Source organism: Bicyclus anynana, chromosome Z (genome assembly GCF_947172395.1).
Source record: "Bicyclus anynana chromosome Z, ilBicAnyn1.1, whole genome shotgun sequence".
Taxonomy (NCBI): domain Eukaryota; kingdom Metazoa; phylum Arthropoda; class Insecta; order Lepidoptera; family Nymphalidae; genus Bicyclus; species Bicyclus anynana.
The window spans coordinates 15,864,430-15,886,417 of NC_069110.1; the positions used below are offsets into that span (position 1 = coordinate 15,864,430).

Consider the following 21,988-nt stretch of genomic DNA (forward strand, 5'->3'; position numbering starts at 1 on the left):
TCGTAAAAATTAATTAGCTTAGTCATTCAAGCTTTTTTATCTATATATACTAATTTGTCAATAATCGCAAAAAAATGTTTTTTTTTATTTTTACTGAAAAATTAGCTTTTTGCAATTAGTTTTAACTTTTCGGGATAAATGATATCTATCTTTAAGCCTCAATAGCTCAACGGTAAGAGCGGTTGGACTCACCGAGGGGTGGTGGTTCAATTCTCACCCCGTTGGTCTATTGTCGCACCCACTCTTAGCACAGTCTATCCCGACTAGTTGGAGGGAAATGGGAATATTGGTCTTTAAAAACAAAAAATATATATATCCCCAGATCGGCTAGTTAAAAGTCAACTTACGGAATGTCATATTTCTTGTCTTGAAGAAAATTGCCCTGCATCTTTCGCACTTCGGCGGCACATTGCGAGAAAACCGTGCACTGTTGTGAAACCGTGTGCTGTACCACCACTAGCATGACGGGCCGTAACGCGTCGGCGATGGGCGAGTTGGTGTGCGGCTTTGCGAGCCACATGGCTCGGGTTATGTTCCATTCGTGGGGTGCTGGAATGGGTGACGACATGTTATTATTGGAAACGTGGACACTGACGATTGGCCTTATCGATAGAAGTCGCTCAGCTATGGAGAGGGCTATGTTAAGTCAAAGTTAAAGTCAAGTCATTTATTTCAATTAGGCTTAGTTTACAAGCACTTTTGAAAGGTCAAGATTATGTCATAATTTATTTTAATCTAATGGTGGTAATAATAGTCGAAAACTTAAAACCAAAGTTACGAGGGTTCCAAACGCGCCTTGGTCTGAGAAGAGCCCACAACAAACTCAGCCAAGGTTTTTTTTTTGTTTACAAACTTATTTTACAAACTTATTTAAAACTAAGCACACAGTCGTATATTACAGTTTAACATCAAGCTTTTTTATCATTAATATAATCATTAAGACTATAATAAGCCTTTCCCAAAAGCTTGCGTTTAATAAACACTTTGAACTTTTTCAGAGACATTCCAGTAGCTTAATTAGGAGTCTTCCTGAAGGATAAAATACGGAACGAGGAAATCCATAGGAGAACGAAAATAATCGATGTAGCCCATAGACTGAAGTGGCAGTGGGCGGTCCAAATCTGCTGTAGAACATATGGCCGCTGGGGCAGACGTGTTCTGGAGTGGAGACCACGTACCAGCAAGCGCAGGGAAGGACGCCTACAGCTAGATGGTCCGACGACATCAAGAAGGTAGAAGGTGGGAAGTGGCTGGATGAGGTAGGCGGAGGATTGTGTGTGGTGGCACGCTCTCGGAAAGGCCTATGTCCAGCAGTGGAGGAATACAGACTGTTGATGATGTTATTATAGTCTGAACCGATCTGATGATCTGAGATGTTTTGGGACATCGTGCAAAGTAACAAAAAGTACATTGGATTTGCGCATACACTTGTCCATAAACCTATCATAAGTAACTGCAAATGACCTTAGCAAATACAACGATCTGAAGATTAATTGAAGTACAAATATGCAGCCTAAATAATAAAGTGTCATTCAGATAAAACACTTAAGACAATTATCGCTAATTCATGTTATCAAACAAATTACGTATCTACCTACTTGCTTGTGCCGTTTTAAGTATGACTTGACTTTTATCACCACCCGAACACAAAAAAAAAATATATTAACAAGCCAGCGTGGTGGACTATTGATATAACCCTCTCATTCTGAGAGAAGACTCGTTTTTTTTTTTTTCTTTACAAGTTAGCCCTTGACTACAATCTCACCTGATGGTAAGTGATGATGCAGTCTAAGATGGAAGCGGGCTAACTTGTTAGGAGGAGGATGAAAATCCACACCCCTTTCGGTTTCTACACGGCATCGTACCGGAACATTAAATCGCTTGGCGGAATGTCTTTGTCGGTGGTAACTTGTCAATAAAAAAAAAGAAAAGCATATTTATAATTTCAAGATGGTGGATATTGCGGAGGTTAGATCCACCACGCCGCTCATATATGGCGGCTAATTGTCTTAATTTCATTTAGACGCATAAAAACAATGAATTTTTTTCCTCGTTTTGGTGTTTCGATTCCTCAACGGCTGAAATACATAATCTCCGACGAGATCTCAAGAATAGTGCTGTCGTTCAATAAATAAAATAAATAAATTGTTGTTAAGTAGACTCGTGATAGCCCAGTGGATAACATGACCTCTGCCTCCGATTTTGGAGGGCGTACTTTAAGAAATTAAATATCACGTGTCTCAAACGGTTGAGGAAAAACATGGTAAGGAAACTTGCATACCTGCGAATTTTATGAATTCTCTTGCGTGGTTGACTATTGACATAACCCTCTCATTCTTAGAGGAGACTCGTGCTCAGCAGTGAGCCGAATATAGGTCAATAATGATAAGTAGAACTCACGTTTGTCTCCGGTCGTGCTGGTTTTGCTGGTTTGCACTGAGAAGTACACAATGAGTGCGATACAGACGCTGAGTGCGGTGAGGGCGGCGGCGCACGACAGCCTCTCGGTCCTTGAGCTGTTCTTGATTATGTTCCACAGGTATAGCGGCAACGGTAGCTCTGGAAAATATTAATTTATATTTAATAATAATAATAATAATAATAGTTTATTTAAAGGTAAAAACCCAGTGTAAAACAAACATAATAATAATAACAATACAAAAATAGTAAAAATGGTAATTAAAATTGACATTACACTAATTTAATTGTCTAACTAGTATAGGTATTATCTATACATATTCGTATGTTCTGGTGCACTGAAAGCCAATGTTTATAGATTGAGCAGTCCAGACACTCAGCCAGCGTGGTGAGAATCTCATTGTTCGAGGATCGCAAACGGTACCAAAAATTTGCGATTCGCGATCGGATGATCTCGAAGAAGTCCGGTACTCTGGCCATTGCGAACATTTAATATTATATAGAGGTAAGATTATCTTTTTTGTAAGTTTGTTTGCATGTAATAGGCTCAGAAACTACTGAAACGAGTTGAAAAAATCTTTCACTGTTGCGAAGCTACACTATCTTCGTGTACTATTTACTTACATTTACTATTTTATCCCCGTATTTCTACGGGAACGGGATCCACGCGGATGATACTCGTGGCGTCTGCTATGAGTATAATATAATTATATAAATGCGGAAGGAAGTTTTAGTTGACGTCCATATAGAACGGATTTTGCAAGATTAACTAAGGGCGGACGAAGTCGCGGGCGTCCGCTAGAAGTACATATAATCAAGGCGCTGTTTTAGGCGGGAAAATTATCGGAATTACATGTACGAGTAGCTCTCGATTTATTTTCTTTGATTTGCAAAGTTTTGTTGAATAAAGTAAAATGCATTTTATTCAATATAGCTGACGCCGTACGGTTTCACCCGCGTGATTCCTGATCCCGTACGTATATGGGGATAATATATAGCATAAAGCCTTCCTCGATAAATGGCCTATCTAACACTGAAAGAATTATTCAAATCGTACCAGTAGTTCCAGAGATTAGCGCGTTCAAACAAACTTTACCTCTCTATAATATTAGTATAGATGAACATAATATACCTACTCGGTGTCTACTCTTTTATGCTAGCTAATCTAAAACCTTCTTCAATGAATGATGATAAATGCAAAAAGAATTTCGCTAATACCTATCAAAAATACGAATAAAATGGAACTTTAATGAACTTATTTTTTATTTACGTATATTTATTTTTAAAAAAGGTATACAATATAGACGTCCTGAACGTACGTCAGGATATAATAATATAATATGAACACTGCACAATGCACATACCTTATGTTTCTAAATGATAAGATATGACACCTAGGGCTAATACCTACTATACGCTATATTGATATAATTATAAGTTACACTAAATATAATTAATCTTTTTATTATCTTGACATATATTGCCCTTTATTTTTTGACGAAATCACGAATAACTTGGACACATCAATTAATATATTTAAATATACTATTTTAATTAGTATACTTTATAGTTTAGCTATAACAATGCTTTTCAATAGAATAATAATAGCTATAGTATAATGGATCAAATGATCTGCTTGACTATGCTGAATTACTTCAAATAAAAGGGTTGTTGAAGATTGTCATGAACTCCTTCACTCATTTCAAAGTACCACAGATTACCATCTATTGATCTGACGGATGTATATTCCTTCGCATAGTTTATCTAATTCCAATGGTATCAAATCTTTTTCTGATTTAAATGAATCTTTTTCAGATAGTCTAAATAAATATAGCTGTAACGTTTTGGAATAGATGCATCACAAATACATTGCACTAAATTAGGAGGACACTGTACAGAGGAAATTGTTCGAGTGATGATTACTCATCGGAGTTTCCTAAGTACGCGTACGACGTTTACTGTAGCAATGTAGTGATATTGCCACACTATGCTAGCGGACTCCCGCGACTTCGTATGCGTGGAAACCCTTATTATAATGAAAATGTTATAATAGTCCTTAGTGAATAAATATACACTGCCGCAATTTTTTTTGAAGGACGTCTAAAGAGGAAAAATCCGTCGTAGGTAAATGATTTCTGCGTAACTTTAATCACTTACGCAGCGCACCCAACTAAAGCTCTTTAAAAATATTTAGCTTAAAGACTTGGTTGTTAAATGGCTATACACAAAAATAATTTGCCAACTCAAACCAATAATTCCTGAGATAAGGGTGTGCAACCAAACAAACGAACTCTTCAGCTTAATATTATTAAATATAGATTAGATAAACTATGCGAAGGAATATACATCCTGCCGACCTACGTTGAACTATTTATCGAAAGACAAAAAACAAGTATACTTTTTGTTTCTTTTTCACAAATATTATTACGCGTATTCCTAATTAGCACATGCCCGCGACTTCGTCCACGTGAATAACCCTTACAATTCCAAAAAATATTTTCTTACAAAGATTCTCCACCCTTCTCCCCCGTTAAATTCTCCTTTAAAGTTAATGTCACGACTCATGAGTCTGGCTATCATCAATACGTCATTATTTAAAGATAATAAAATGAATAAATAAATACACTTATACAATACACATATCACTATCTAGCTCCAAAGTAAGTTCATTACAAAGTATAATATTAGGGGATCCTAATCCATGGCCAAACTATTTACCAGGTGAAAAGATTTTTTATACCAAATATACATAATATCGCCAATGAGGTTCAGATTTGTTTAGCAATATTCAAAAAAGTAATTTTTTTTTATCGAGCTTAAATCGTTTTTCATACAAATATCTATATTTGTATGAAATATATCTATATTTATATGTGTGAAAACAGCAAATTTATTAATTGAATTAAGCTGAAAAAAATTTAATACCACGCGTAAAAAAACAAAAGAGGTCAAATTGCCTACATACGTGGTGTCAACACCCCTATCGCCCAGCAACATTGGGACAGGGCATCTATCTTAAAAAGCAATTTTGTATGTAATTTGGATACGTGCAATGTTGCTGCACTGAACGACCCAATCGCATTATAGTATGCGCGTTATCATCTGAGTCGTCCGGTCATAAAAGTCAAAAAAGATAGGAATGTGCAGCGCGCCTACCTGCGCACCCTAATTATCGATAAACGGCTACCTGCGCACGTGCTAATGATGAGTCAATAATGATTTGGACGATTCTGATTGGTCGGCATTGCGTATTTTTTTTGCTATAAATGTGTTTACTGCAATTAAATAAATACATTCATGTGTTACTCGTTGCGCACTATGGATACTTTATTTTCTAACGTTGATCTGAAGAAATTACATGGCGATTTTAGCCCTCAAGCTCGAACACTGATTCACAACGTATTCCTGTTTCTCAATGAATTGAAAAGTGATCCGAATAAAGTGGCTTCTCTAAATTTCAACAAACCACGTGAAATGGCCGCATTTGTTTGTGGTGTGAGCAGAGCGACAGTGGACCGAATCAAGACGGAAGTATCACAATCAGGCAGTACCTGTATACCAAGAACAAATTTTAAGAAACCACAAACCGTCACTAATATTGACGATTTTGATAAAAGTGTGTTGAAGCGAACTGTAGCTTCATTTTATGAGAATGGAGAGTATCCATCCGTGGCGAAAATTTTAGAAAAATTCCGTGAACAATTACCCGATTTTAAATGCGGCAACACTTCAATGAGAATACTACTGAAGGAGGTTGGGTTCCAGTATAAGAAAAATAGCGAAGGACGTAAATATTTAATGGAAAGAACTGATATTGTTTGTGCTAGAATGGACTTTTTAAGGAAATTGGATTTACTTAGAAGAACTAACGATCAGCGACCACGTTTCTATCTAGACGAAACATGGATTAATCAAAACCATGCAAGAAAGAGGATGTGGCTTGGAAGCAACGATGAAGGAGGTTTCAAGAATCAGCCTGTGGGAAAAGGCCAAAGATTAATAGTTTGCCATGCGGGTTCTGCAAGGACTGGCTTCGTTCCAGATGCGAAGCTAATATTTAAAGCGGTGAAATCAAAGGATGCTGATTACCACACAGAAATGGATGGCGAAACATATATGGCATGGTTTTCCGAATTCCTGAATCTACTTGAAGAGCCCTCAGTTATAATTGTCGATAACGCAAGCTATCATTCGATACAGTTGGAAAAGATACCCACAAGAAACACGAGGAAAGCTGAGCCATAGAAAATGTCACACGAGAAGACTGGGCCAAATGTGTTAGGCATGCCGAAGAACTTCAAAACAAAGATTTACAAAAAGCTCTAATTAGAGATCACGCGCCGCTTATAATAAATTTGGCAGAAGACGAAGATTCTGATGATGAAGACTCAGATGAAGATTAATTTTATTTAGTTAATAATTATATAATATGAAATATGTATTATATTAAATCAAATATTGTTAATTTTTTTAATTTTGTGAACAAGATACGATAATAAACTTTACTTATCGATAATATGTCTTTCATTGTTACACCCTTCACTAGACGGCTCCATAAGACCCATAAGTGCAAGCGAGATAGATATAGAGAAATGATTTATGGCCCTAAGACTCAGTTGTTAACGCGCGTACTATAATAACGGAGCTCAGAGCAGCCCTCCGCAACTGCTTTACGACGTAGGCACGGACCCCCACGCATAAGACGTTGAAACTCCTATTTATACCTCTCAGCGATAAACATTTCGTTAGCGTGAGTTAGGACTCAGTACAAAAGCAGGTGATCCGTGCAATCCGTTGCGTACTTTTCCGTAGCACAAAAGAATATCAGATATTATTTTATTACTTTAATGATTTTCAAAAATCGTTGTTTTGCTATACCAAAAATATATGTAAAATAATTCTTTTTATTCAGATTAAATAAAATATATTTAATATATTATAATAAATTTATTTTTATTCAGAATAACTGCATCGATCGCCGAATCGCGTAAAATCAGTTGTTTAATTCCAGAGTGTATTGTTGTATTATATTATTTGACAGCCTCCGTGCCGCAGTGGTTTGCGCGGTGGATTTACAAGACATTGGTCCTGGGTTCGATTCCCGGCTTGGCTGATTGAGGTTTTCTTAATTGGTCCAGGTCTCATTGGTGGGAGGCTTCGGCCGTGGCTAGTTACCACCGGCACGTTCCGCTAAGCGATTTAGCGTTCGGGTACGATTCGTGTAGAAACCGAAACTGGATTTTCATCCTACTCCTAATAAGTCAGCCCGCTTACGAGAAGAATACATCATCACTTGTAAAGAACAAAAAAATATTATGTAAAATTTCGAATGCTTTGTAATCAAAGTTATTAATTAGGTTACTCGTAGATATGATGATCACGTGGCACAGTGCGTGGTGCTTTCTGTACTCACGGCTGTGGGTTCGATTCCTACAAATAGAGAATATTTTAATTTGCTCGACCGCGTTGAGTTTTTACGTTCCTGCAACTGTCTCGTTTACCCCAATGGTGTTTTATTGGTATCATTCGATAGGTGTTCTTTTTAGCAAGCATAGCCTGTACATTTGAGCTTAGCATTTTGACGTATTTAGGTCGACCTTAGATTTTTTCGATGTTTTTTTTACTTTTACGTAATTTCTAGTCACAGTATATATTGTTCAGTAATGTTTTGTATATAACGTGATAGTTTTTAAAACGAGATACCGATTGAAAGCTAAATCATAGTTTAGTAGGTAAGTAGTATAGGAACTTTCGAAAACCGACAAAATGAACTTGAATTAGCAGCGCTTCCCTCTCCACTGTATAATATCAAAGAATTTTACGTAAGTTAAAACTGTGATAAGTTACAAAGTTTTAACTTACGTAAAATTCTTTGATCCTTCAGCTATCCAATGATGCATCTACCTTGTGGATAGATATGATAGTTAAGTAGCTGTAACAGTAAAATGTATACCCCGATTTTGACACATTCGTTTTTTTTGCAAAATATCGTAACTATAATCGTTACTTGATGTGGACTTTCCATCGGTATCGCTTGGCCTACGACCTTGTTACTCGTACTGAAGCTCTAGTAAAAAATTGTTTGGAAGCGGGTTTTCACAGCTATATATCGGTTATATAATCACAAATGGACGTTTATATAGCACTAGCAGACGCTTCGCGGTTTCCCCCGAGTAGTTCCGAAGAATTAGCTTATTAGTACCTACTAAAAGAATTTTCGAAATTGGTTAAGTAGATCTGGAGATTACCCCTTAAACAACTGACTTTAACTCTATAATATTATGTACCTTTTAACCTCCATAGTGTATTAGTGTAAATATACTTTTTGTCATCACCGTTAACATATTCTCACTGTTAAGGACGAGTCTCCTCTGACAATGAGTGAGAGGCGGAGAAGAGTTCAGACTAATGCCTAACCCCTCTCATTGTGAGAGGAGTCTATTAGGTCCAACACACTGGGCCAATGTGGAGTGGCAGACTTCACACACGTATAAAAGGAAGAAAATTCTCAGGTTTGCAGGTTTCCTCGCAATGTTTTTCCTTCACCCTCTGAGATACTTGATATTTAATTTATTTTAAATCAGTGAATATAACGTTTGAAACCACCCCTGACCAGCATGCACCTTCAACTTTTCAGTTATTTGCATTAACACGGCTTATACTTTTTTGTACCTACTTCGTAAAATAAACTAAGTTTAATTGAGTAAAATTAAATAATAAAAAACACTATGAATGATCTCAATAAAATCTACTTTTTAACCGACTTCAAAAAAAGGAGAAGGTTCTCAATTCGACGCGTATGTTTTTCGGGCTAGTACCGCCTTCAAAGTGATCATCAGTTAGTACTTAATATGAAATATAGAACTTAGTATGATATTATTTTTTGCTTTTTAGTTTAGTCAGTATGTTTTATGTTTTTGAAGGCGGTTGAATTTTGTTTATTATTTTTTTTTATTCCTACACAAACTTACCTCGGAAAATCAAAGGAAAATAGAACTAGTTTTTTATAAGTTTTGACATACTCTACAAGCTGATACTACTCGTAAATATCATTAAAAGTTAATGTGGGCTTTATGATTTATTTTGCAATATACAAAAATCGCTACTATCAGTGCAATTTAGTAGTACCAGCATGTGCTGTAAAATTACACATGCGTTGATTTTCTATTCGAAAATTATTTTTTTAAATAAATGTTTAAATAATGAAAGTTTATTTTTTTCTATTACTAAGAAAGTGTTTTCCAAAACGTGTTTTATTTATTTTAAAAATGTACCTAATAGGCAAATTGTACCTAAAGCTTAAGCACATGTTCGTTTTATAAGAATTTCGAAAATGTTAAAAATTATTATTAATAAAGACATTATTTTCAAAAACTTTGTCACGATTGCTATTTTCGCAAGGGTTTGATTATGTAAAAAATCGTTAATTATTAAAATTGTTCCTATCACTTGAATAACAAAAGAATTATTATTATTAATATATAAATTATATTTAAATATTTAATTGGATAAGTAGTTGATATAACGGAAAGTGTAATAAAAAGGCAAGTAGGTATTTTTACGATTTTTAGGGTGGCCTAGTCTATTAGAAATCCTTATAGTTTAATAAATACCTAAAATTCACTGTACAGTGTACAGCTCGCCTCAAGTACAAAGGTATTTGCAATGCAAAACAACAATAGAATCAAATAAACCATCGCTTTGCATTAGCATAATTTTTATTGTTGTCACAATGTTATAAGGTATATATTTGCTTATTAAAAAACTTATTCTAATAATTATAAAAGTCTCAATCTATCGATGGTTAATTAAATATGTATATTGATTGATAGAACTAGAACGTATAACATATATAATGCAGTCAGTATATGCGACGAGGCGGGGCAGTTGTTGATTTTATATATAGCGAGTGAACGTTCTGCCTATGTTTCCGCAGATGGGATACTAAGTTCTTGATCAGGAGGTATAGGTTACTTGTGAGCTTATCAGGCGGCATAGTCACATCGCCGATAGGAACAGACAAACGCAGCACTTTCTTTTTCTGGTACCTCTCGAAAGTCTTCGTGTCACCGCTCTTCTTTGTCAAGCAATCCTGGTGAGAGAGTGCTGTGGGGAATTTACCAGCCTTGTTCAACCCGGAGGCCAATAGACGCGGAATCTTTTTGATGATAGCTTCCGAAGCCAGAAAAGTACTGCCTCGCCTAGCTAGATTCTTGATGAGCCTCTTGTTTTTGTTGAACTTGTTCGTAGCCTCTGCGTTCATATATGGCACAAACAAATTTTCGACCTCTTCACGCTGATCCTGATCACTTAGTATGTGTAAGTTCGGCCTGTTGATGATCTTCAGCCGGACTGAACCACCAATGTGCCGCTCTTTTTGCGGATCGTAGTCCTTCAAAGCAATCTGTAGCTCCACCGTTTCAGTAGAGTTAGGTCTCTTTGCTTTACATTCCTGCACAACAGCATTTATGCAGCTGTTAAGAGAAGCTCGCGATATTTTCATCATTGCGATAATTGCAAATACAGATCAAATTATACTGAATCAAATGACAACAATACTAAATACCGGTGTTTGCTGGTGTTGAGTTTTATAAGAGCGAATATATAATCTGTGATGTTATTGATTCCGATTCAAACAAGTTGCGCGCGCACTTTATATTGAAGCTCATTTACGCGGTTACCAGTGCCCATTTCATAAAACAATGTTTTATGAAATGTGTATAATATTAAAACAATTATTTCTCATTTTTTTTTACATTCTTTTAACTTTACACAATGACTGGTACGAACAGGGACTATAAACAATGTAAAACTTTTTATCGAATTTTGTTTTTACAGCTGTAAACACTAACGATTGTAAAAGTAACATTTTTATATAGGTTTGCGTATTTTGGTCCATAAGAATTTGCGTGACAGTCTTTTCCGTCGAATATTTATGGGCACTAATTAATAATATAGATATTGTGCGATTCGATTCTGCGAAGTCTGCATTTGTGTTTATTGCGTAGTTTGGTGTTAGTGACTTAAACAGGTTTTTTGTCTATGGTAATATTGATTTTGATGTGAGTGCGCGCGCAGACTAGCTCTATAATCTATGGTGTAGCGAAGGGTCAGGTTCATTCCTGTTGCATTGGATCGTCAGTTCGAAACGATGTTTGTGTCGAACAACACATGAACATCGTCTCGAACTTGACAAACTATAAAAACATCATGCATGGACCATGATGCTTCCTATAAAGAATTTTTTATTTGTCAAAACCTTTATTAAATTCTATTTATTGCCTTTAGAAATTACAAACTCTCAATTTGTTTGCTATCGATTAACATTAATATTTTAAAAAGGATATATAATATTAGTTTGTGAGATAGGGGTAATCTCTGGATCTACAGATTTTAAAAATTCTTGTACCAATAGAAAGCCACGTTATTTTTGAGTATTATAGGCTTTATTTTATTCCTATACTAGCGGACCCGGTCAAGCTTCGCTTTGACTTATGTGTACTTCTTCCCTATCCCCATCCTACACTACCCTACTCTTACCCCTAACATACCCCTACTCTACCCTACCCTACTCTACCCCTACCCTACTCTACCCTACCCTACCCTACTCTACCTTACCCCTACTTTACCCACACCCTACCCATACCCTACGCCTACCCTACTTCTGAATTCATTTATTACAAAAAATTAAGAAGAAGAAGAAATACTTTATTCCACACAAAAATACAATTATAAATTAAAACAATAAAAAGACAAATTAAACTTAGCATGCAAAGGCGGCCTTATTACTAAAAGTAATCTCTACCAGGTAACCCCTGACGAGAGAACTTGCGAAGAAAGATATAATTGACAACCGTTTTTGTGAAAACTTCACATAATCCATCTACTAAATAGTCCCAACAAAGCCTAAACATTTGGATTGGATATTACAACGAATAGTACATAAAAAGACATTTACGCATTCGTTAACCAATAGAATAAATCTAAAAATTGATTTCGGAAATAGAAACTTTAATTTACACAAAATAAATTTATGGACGCACGCGTAAATATTAATCATTTGTCAGTATTTCCGAACGCACGTATAAATATTAATCATAATATACATCATAAACAGTATTTCACAGGATGGAAAACAAATGTATGACAGGTAAACAATGTAACATTTTATGGAAAATTATATTTCGAATTTTCATTGTTTTTAAGATGTATTCTGCTATTCTTGGCGAAGACAAATGCAAATCAAAAACCATGAAAATCGGTCCAGCAGATCTCGATTTATAAGTGTTCTAACAAACCCGACTTTCTTTTATATATATAGATTCCCACGGTTACGGGAACTGCAAGCGTAAAACCGCGAGCGTTTGCTTACATTTGGTAATGTCGTCAAGGGTCAATGTTAGGATTTTGATCAAGTATCGTCAGATTTAGTGTATCTCAGGCTAGATTACGATTAATTTCGTAAAAATAATGAACACAATTTACGATACGGGACAAGATTAAAATTAAATGAAAGTGTAATTTTACTATAGAGTAGTACACAAACAAAATATACAAACAATTGTATACAATAAAAAATCCATTTCATGAAATGATATTTTCAACCGACGAAAAATGACAATTCGATGTGTATATATATTTTTTTTATGAACACGTGTAACTTTTTACTGAGTAGTCCGATTTGGATATTTTTTTCTTTCTTTCTTTCTTTTAAATAGAAAGGATAAGTAAAGGTATATTTCAAATTAGGTCCCAAGGAGATGGTCCATTTCAGGTCCACTCTTGTATCCCGTATCATTAAAATTTAAAAATACAAGGATTTTATTAAAATCTAAATAAGTGAATGATTCCAACTAAATGCTCGATCTATTGTATTTCCTCTGTGACTAAATGAAAAAAAAAAAAAATTAAAACCCATGTTTTTAGTTAAATCAAGATGGCGTCCATACAGCAACTATGACATGACAATTGACAGCAAACGTCAAATCGACTACACCATTGATCACGTCATCAATCCGCCATTATTACCCATATTAGTGTTGCATTTCTTGGGAGAGAAATAATATTATTTCGAAACAAGTTCAATTCTATGAAATTGATAAAATTGAACTTCACGTCTCGTCAGTTTAGTCACGAAGTCTTCTTTGTATGGACGTGTTAATATCGTAGACACGTAATAGCCCCGTGGATATGACCTCTGCCTCCGATTCCGGAGGGTTCGAGTTTGAATCCGGTCCGGGGCATGCACCTCCAGTTTTTCGATTGTGCACATTTTGTGGTATAGAAAAGAAAGTTCTACCCCTCTCAGTCTGAGAGCAGACTCGAGCTCAAAAGGGAGACGAGGTCTTAACGAATAAACGTTCACTACAATGCCGAGTGCCTTTTACTCCATGATTACATCTATAATGTTTACGCTTAGTGTCTAACAATCTTAATGTTTAAGAATGTATGATAGGCAATTGACCAATAAATCAATCATCATTCATTATTAACAACCGATGGACGTCCACGGCTGGGCTTGGCAAAAAATGCTAGAAAAAAGTAAACCCCGATAAGATTTTATTTAAATTAAACTCATAGTATGTTTTTGCTAAACCTCTTACTTTATTACAAGTATAAAATATATGTTTCATACAAGAGATGCCAAGGCGGAGTTTTTTTATTATTATTTGTATAATCTGAAATGAATTATTTTCAAACGAAATTTCAGTCTCGGTAAATCGTATTGAATGCTTTGTGTGCATTAATGAACAAAAATTAGGGAAAAGCACTATAATCATAACATACACATTATTACTATCGAGACAACGTATCGTAAGCTATATATTTACAATTCTAAATAAAAAGCCTAATAACTTAAATAATAAAATTTAATCAAAATTACTTTAATATTTTTTATAAAATACACTAATTTATAAATAAAGTTAGGTTTCCATTAACACAGACACAAAAAGCCTAATTGCCTGAAAGAAAATTGAAATTGAAATTAGTCTGTCTTTAGTAAAATACTTTTTTTTTTACCGACTTCCAAAAAGGAGGAGGTTCTACGTTCGACTGTATGTATATATTTTTTAGTCTCTCAATATTCCTGCAATATGTCATGAGACATTCAGCGGGATTTTAAGTAGGTATTTGTATTAAGGCGTGTTAGGTGCAAAATCCAGTGATTTGACCAAATATAATAATGTAGTGTCTATTTCATGACCTGAACTGACTGACATGACTGATTAACCAGGTTTCTTCATCGTTAGGTTCCTTGCAAGTTGATTTGGATTTTTACGAATACGCTTTTGGTATGTTTTCATTGAGTGTGCAACTTCTGTCTTCATAGTTTTAATTTTTAGTTCACGATGCAGGCGATCATTTTTGAAGTGCCAAGGAGCATTGGTAATCAAAAATACTTTTATCCTTACAGACGAAATTGGTGTTTTGTCGTCTTGCCAATTTTATCTCAAATATCTCCCCTTAGGTTAACTATTTACTCATGATTTTCTGTTTTGAAAATCCTAATTCATTTGATTTTTCCTCTTTTAGTAACGTCTTTCGAGTTTTTGATTTTGTAAACTGAGTGCAGTTTACAAAATGGAAAACTTGAAGTATCGCTTCATTTACGATTATAAGTTCCCAAGGAGGGTACTAATAATATGTTCTATGTGTATCTTGTTTTTTCTGTGGTGTGCAAATAAAGTGTTATAAATAATAAAAAAAACCCTGTGTTAGTGGAAACTGCGCCCGCACGATAATAATAATCGCACGAAGCGTTGTCACTTAACATCAGTAGAGACCATAGCCAAACACTTAATTGTACGACAACAAGTAAAACTTTACTTTACAACTTACTCTCTAACTTTACTCAGTATCTTAGAAACGAATAATAATGACATTCTATGTCACTCGACTTACTACATAATTTTAAAGCTTAAAACAAAGTTACGTATATGTAAATAATAATTAATTGAAAACAGTTGAAATTGTTTGAAAAATAATCAATGTTACTTTAATATTAAAGATCTCAAATACCTACGCTAGATTTTTTTATGATCATTTTTCATAAGCATCGTTTTTAATTACATAATACTCTCTTTTTACTCCTATAAAAACATTTTTTATATTGTTCACAGAAATCTAAATACTCTTATTAATCTAAGTCTAAATTTAGTCCCCACATCCCTCATTCATTGAAGTAATAATTATAAAAAATAACATGTAACAAAATGTCGGAACTAAACTTCATTTACCTACCAAATATGTACGTATTTACAAATCCATATTTGTGTAAATAAAAATATCCTATCTTATCTTATCTTGTCCTCATTTTACGCCAGTTTTGTGGATTTAATGCGGAAATGCGTACGAATATATACGCTGAATATAATATGACCTAATTCAGAAGTCACTGATAACAATTAATTACTGATTTAGTTACAATAACTATTGAAAATTAAATGCTAAAGTACGAAACAGTCAACGAGATTAACAGAACGTGCACAAAACTTCGCACAAAATCAGTCTAACCGTGCAAACAGCCCTCTTTGCCAGTTTTATTCCATTGCTTAAAATGTCCTAGTTGAGCAACCAGACGAGGTCCGGGACTGATCGTCTGCGGCAGAAGCTGACACTGACCGTACAAAACATAGTCCCGTCGCAGCACACCTTCCTTCACTAACGTTTCCAGAAGAATGTTCGTATGATTGAACTGCGGCTCTCTTGGTTCAAAAGTTACGTAGTTCCCTAAAAACATAATCGATATACTCCTTCTATTCCAAGAGGTGACCATAGCTCCGAATACGTTCGCACCTCTGCCTTCAAACACATCACCGTTACCACCGACTAAAAAGTTTGGTCCTATATCTGCGAAACTGAGCTTCATGTGGTCCAATTGGATATCGAGCATCTCCTTGATGCACATGTATCTTTCGGTGCAGTTGTTGGCGGCGGAATGGCCGATGATGACATAGCTGAGTGGCAGCTTCAAGAAGTCTTCCCCGTTAGAGGCCAAGGCCTGCCACTCGTCCCGCCGCAGGTACCAAGTCGCATTTAGACCTTGGACAAAATTAACATTACTACAGCTTACTCTGCGTACCGTTTAAAATATAATGACAGAGTGGATCGAGTGTTTGGAGCAGATTTGAATCAATTCAAACGAAGCCAACATTAGAACTGCATCATTTGTAGATTCGTGTCAAAAAGTTTCCAATTAAATTCAAACACAAATCACTATCATGTAAATTAAATTATGGAATTACTCTTCAAGGTGATACTCTACTAAAGACGTTGGTTGTGCCATTTAACACATCAATCACATGGGCCATCAATTTCAATTGCATAAAAAGTTTTAACAGAAAAGTGTATTTACCTATATCTAGCCGTGTTGGTTTAGGTAAAGCGACGTAGATGAGGTAAATGACCAGGCCAGACACGACCAAGAACGCCCAACACACGAAGACCGCCACACTGCAGCGGAGCCGACGTGAGTGTTTTGAAGACACCAGTTCGAGGCCCAGAAAGCGGCCTGGAAAAAAGGATAACACCATTTAAACTGGTGAAGAAGTACAATCTATCTATACATATTTATAACAAAGTTTTTCGCTGCGTCTGTCTGTCTGTTCGCGATAAACATAAAATCTACTGAACTGGTGTTCATTCAATTTTCGCCAATAGATGGAGTGATACATGAGGAAGGTTTATTTGACACTGTTTTGTGTAAATCAGTTAAAATATAAAGATAATTGTTAAAAGTGTCGCAATTCTCTCAAATAGAAGGGTGAGGTTTCCACGTGAACGAACTCACGGGCACCTGCTAGTATGAAATATATATTATCCACCAACTCTGGCATAATCTTGATGGAAAAACCCAATAACTTTATTTTTGGTATGCGCGCGAGTGTGTGTGTAGATATAATATTAACACAAGTGAATTACTATAAAAAATCCTCTTAACGTGTGCACTGTAGACTGAGTGTTTTATTTCCTTTGATTGCACCTTAACGACTACGATATTAACGATTTAACCGATATTGCTCATCTTATACTTTATAGTAGGACCTGGTACAAAATTTTTTTTCAGCATATTGGATGTTTTAAGAAATTTAACGAATATTCTATAGAATATGTTTCACAAACACGGCTTATAAGACCAAAGGATGTGGATGAAATTTAGCACAGAGATAAATTAGTCTGGTTTAATACATTGGATAAGACATCATAGAGGTCAACCGATAACCTATAACCCACCACATACATAATCTCAACAATTTTAAACGCTCAGTAATTGATGTACTGAATGCTAATACTTAATAATATTATTGTGACATCCAATATTTGACTGCTTAAAAAATTTAATGACATTAAATAATTATATTGTATTCTTTAATAATGTATCGTAATTTTTAGATATAAGTTTCTTGGTTATTTTTAATTAAATTTTACGTGACTTATTTTTCATTTTAATAGCTTTTAGTTTATTGTAGTCCGACATTTTTAAGATAATATTAATTTGCATTGTATAATTTGACATTGATCCATTGCATTATTTTAATTAGTGATTGCTATGATAACCTCTTATTTAGTTGTTTAATTCTAATTAACTGTGCAATAACAATAACTTAGTATATAAATGTAAATTATTGGCATGTGACATTGTATTGTCATTGTATAGTATTTATTTATGTAATAAGAACAATCTGTTGATTGTTCTTATTACATAAATAAATACATTGGAGCACCGTTATGGATATCTCTATCCTCTGTATCCCCTCTCTTGAAATCAGGGAGGCCTGACTCTATAGTGGACCGTTAAAAATAACTTTGATAATGATGTTGATGGTTATATCACCAATCCCACGCAAACTAAATCACGGGCAACCGCTAGTTAATGTCATTAATAATACATATATATTAAATACAATATACGAAAACCAGTTAGAGACGTACGTCATTAACTTCTGAGAAAAAAGACCTCAGTAGGTATTTCATCGATTTCATTACATAGGATATTGATAACGATGTTTAAGTATAATGACATTGAGCATGAACTCAGCTGTGGACTCCGTTTTCCTTATCATTGTTCTTTGTTTGAGTTTTAATTTAGATATCACGGCTAATGAAATAATGGAACCTAGGATCTTTTTTGGCTGGTAGAAGACTTCGGCCGTGACTAGTTACCACCCTACCGACAAAGACGTACCGCCAAGTGGTTTAGCGTTCCGGTACGATATCGTGTAGAAACCGAAAGGGGTGTGGATTTTCATCCTCCTCCTAAAAAGTTAGCCCGCTTCCATCTTAGACTGCTTTAAATAAAATATGCAAAACGGTTGTAAGTTTTAAGAAATAAGAAAATGATAAAAAATCAAAATAATTGTTTTTATTCATTGCTTATTTCCACACTTTTTATAACGAATAACAGCAACTATGAGGTGGCTGCTTTAGGCCCGGAAGTAGTGGGCCTTATGGTAAATCGGCCACTGCATATACCCCAATTAAACCCACAATATCCCTTTAATGTTAGCCACTCACCATCCAATAAGCTCATGGGCTTGCAGCACTAACGGTAGGACCTAGACCAATTAAGAAAACCTCAATCGGCCAGCTGGGGATCGAACCCAGGACCTCCGACTTGTACTCGTAAATCCACCGCACATACCACTGCGCTACGAAGGCCATTGAACTGTTCCTGTTCCTGTAGGAATTCATAGATAAAATATAGCCTATAACACGTAAAACATTTTTTAAAATAGGTTCAGTAGATCCAGAGATTTCCTTACTCACAAACTGACAAACTTTACCTCTTTAAAACATTTCTTGAAGTATATTATATGTATAATGTATCTGTATAACAGATTTCGAGTTCAAATACTCATAGAATCAATGAAGGCGTGTTATAAGTTAACATTATCATAAGTATTTATTTGCAATATAAGGAATAATTGGCAATAATATAATCTTATTTTTTTGAGATAACAAGTGGCGAGGTATTTGTAACAGACGATATCAAAACAATCAATCGTAGGGGAATTAGGCATTCTGATAGGCAAAGATAAATTGTTATGGATAACAATAATTTATGCGCTTTCTATAGTGCGGGGTCACCATTCCAGCACTTTGGGACTCCAACGTCCATCGGCTTATAGAACTATGTGCCTCGCCCATTGCCACTTTAGCTTCGCAACTCGTTGAGCTATGTTGGTGACTTTGGTTCTTCTGCGGATATCGTAATTTCTGATTCGATCACGCAGAGATACTCCTAAGATAGCTCGTTCCATCGCCCGCTGTGTGACTCTGAGACTTCTCTTATGAGGCCCATAGTTAGCGACCAAGTCTCGGAGCCATGGGTAATCACTGGCAACACGCACAGTTGCTGACTTTTGTCTTCAGGCACTGAAGAGTTTCGGACGAATTCTTATTATATCGTCTGTAAATTTATTAGATCGACGGAGATTTACACTACTTTTGTTAGACGAGAATTATTTTCATTAATTGAAACTTTGACATAGTAAACTGTAAAATATGGATTTAAAATCTAAGGCTATACAAATTTTACCTTCAATATGACCATTATCTTCAACATTCTCTGCCGATGGACGTCAAGGGTCGTCAGTTGGACACAGGCCCAGGCCAGGAGGTCGAAACACCAAGTATCTTCAAGTCAAAATTGAATGGGTATCTTCTAGGCACTATAGGCTGCATCATCGTTACCATAATTCGTGACTACAGCAAAGGGCTTGCTTATAAAAAAACGGGAATTTGCCGTATGCGTTAGAGAAAGGGAAGCTAGACAAAGTGTCACCGTAACGCGTTACGTTACAAAGCAGTTCTGCATAAAAAGTTATCCCTACAAAAAAAAGTTCTTTAACCGCATGCATCTAGCGTCTTCCGTTTATCATTGCTCTTTCCAGTGCAGGGTCGCTACTCCAGCACCTTGAGGCCGGAAGGTCCAACGGCTGTTGGAGCTATCTAGCGTACCCATTGTTACTTCAGCTTCGCGACTACGTCGCGGCTATGTCGGTGGTTTTGGTTCTTCTGCGGATCTCCTCATTTCTGATTCGATCACGCAACGATGATGAGTCTACAGCCCCCTTTATCCCGCAGAGTGATTCAGTATCTTCTAATGAGGTCAACCACCGGCAAAGTCTTAATTGTGAAAACTCTTTAACCAGTGATGTAATAGATCGAGATACTGGGGCGGCATTTTGAACTTTACTTGCCTTATTTATAAGCATGATTAAGTATTTAAACGTCAAATTTCATCAAAGTTCTGGACATACGCCTCTTTTAAGTAGCGCCAGCCGGCTCTATCTTTGGTTTTTTGCATCCAATCGATGCCAGCCACCTTCCAGAGGTCGTCGCTCCATCTAGTGAGGGTGCGCCCCACCTTAGCACCATCTGCTCTACTATCCCTTTGACTGCTACCGTAGTTAGGAGAAGTGGAGCCGCCGGGAACTAGGGGCCTTCACTTCGGATTGCCACTCATTAGGTTTTATGCCCTAATCGCCACGCTGGGCATGCGGGTTGGCGATCGCAGAGCCAGATTTATTCAAGAAACTGATAGATAAATGGTTATCCCGGCATTATTCGGTTGCCAAAGCCTCTTTCGTCAATCAGCTGCACGTGCAGGTGAGGTTGGCTGTTGCAGTGCTAAGGTGGAGGTGCACCCCCTTATCCCCCTAAATGGAAGGTTCCCCTAAGGGGAATGGTTACATTCGGCGTTTCCAACAACTTCTGTGTGACTGTGAAGTGCATTGAAGTACTGTTTCTTCAAACAAGCAGGTCTATATCGGATATCTTTGATAGGTACGTCCATATATATTTTGTTTACTTACTCATATTTGCGAATTGATAAGATTTCTGCGCTAATACGATAATCGTTACCTCTCCTCATATTAATATTTAGGTAGGTATAATATGATAATAATATGAAAATCTTCCTGAATGTTCCCGAACTACGTCGAAGCAGAGTAAAGATTTTACTGTGGTCGAAGACACAGTTTCCATAAACAAATCTTATCTGTTAACTGATAATAAAACGATGTTAAGTAGTGATTCTTCTAATAAGAAGGATATATTCGAATTGCAATGGTTCGAAGAATTTTCGAGAATTTTATAGAATAGCTAATATGGTGTAGTGCAGTATCAGTATGTGATGTACTAGTATGAGAACTTTAAAATATTACCTATAAAACATTTTGTGCAGCCTTGAGTGAGTCAAAACAAACCCGTCAGTGCAGTTGACGTAAACCACATCGTCTGTATGAACGCCATATTGTTTTCTTAACCAGATGTTCGCAAGTTAAGGAAAAGCGTACTTAAGGCAAACTATAAATCTATAATGAAAATTATGGTTTATATATTGGTTGTATATTTCATATAATTACTACTAATATTGACTAATAGTTTACTTGAAAAATTAAATACATTGTTATTCCGCCATAATTTAAATGTGTCAGCTGTGATACATTACCAGGGCTAACTAAAAAATCGTATGCAAATTATCAGAAAATGCAATTTATCGTGCTTTTATTACTACGTGCTTTTTTTATTCTTTACAAGTTAGCCCTTGACTACAATCTCACCT

General features: G+C 35.7%; 1 protein-coding gene across 2 annotated transcripts in view; it reads right to left on the reverse strand.

Moving 5' to 3' along the window:
- The window catches only part of LOC112048034 (peptidoglycan-recognition protein SC2), a 28,122-nt gene that overhangs the window by 4,209 nt on the left and 1,925 nt on the right, over window positions 1-21,988 (reverse strand). The window contains exons 2-3 of one of the 2 annotated variants that reach the window (XM_024085373.2): window positions 2,401-2,559; window positions 348-549 (exon numbers count right to left, since the gene is read on the reverse strand). In XM_024085373.2, the coding sequence (XP_023941141.1) occupies window positions 348-549; window positions 2,401-2,559 (361 nt within the window). Of the gene's footprint in view, window positions 1-347; window positions 550-2,400; window positions 2,560-12,110; window positions 16,462-16,774; window positions 16,931-21,988 lie in introns of those variants that run through there. The other variant, XM_024085374.2, reaches the window with a different exon arrangement.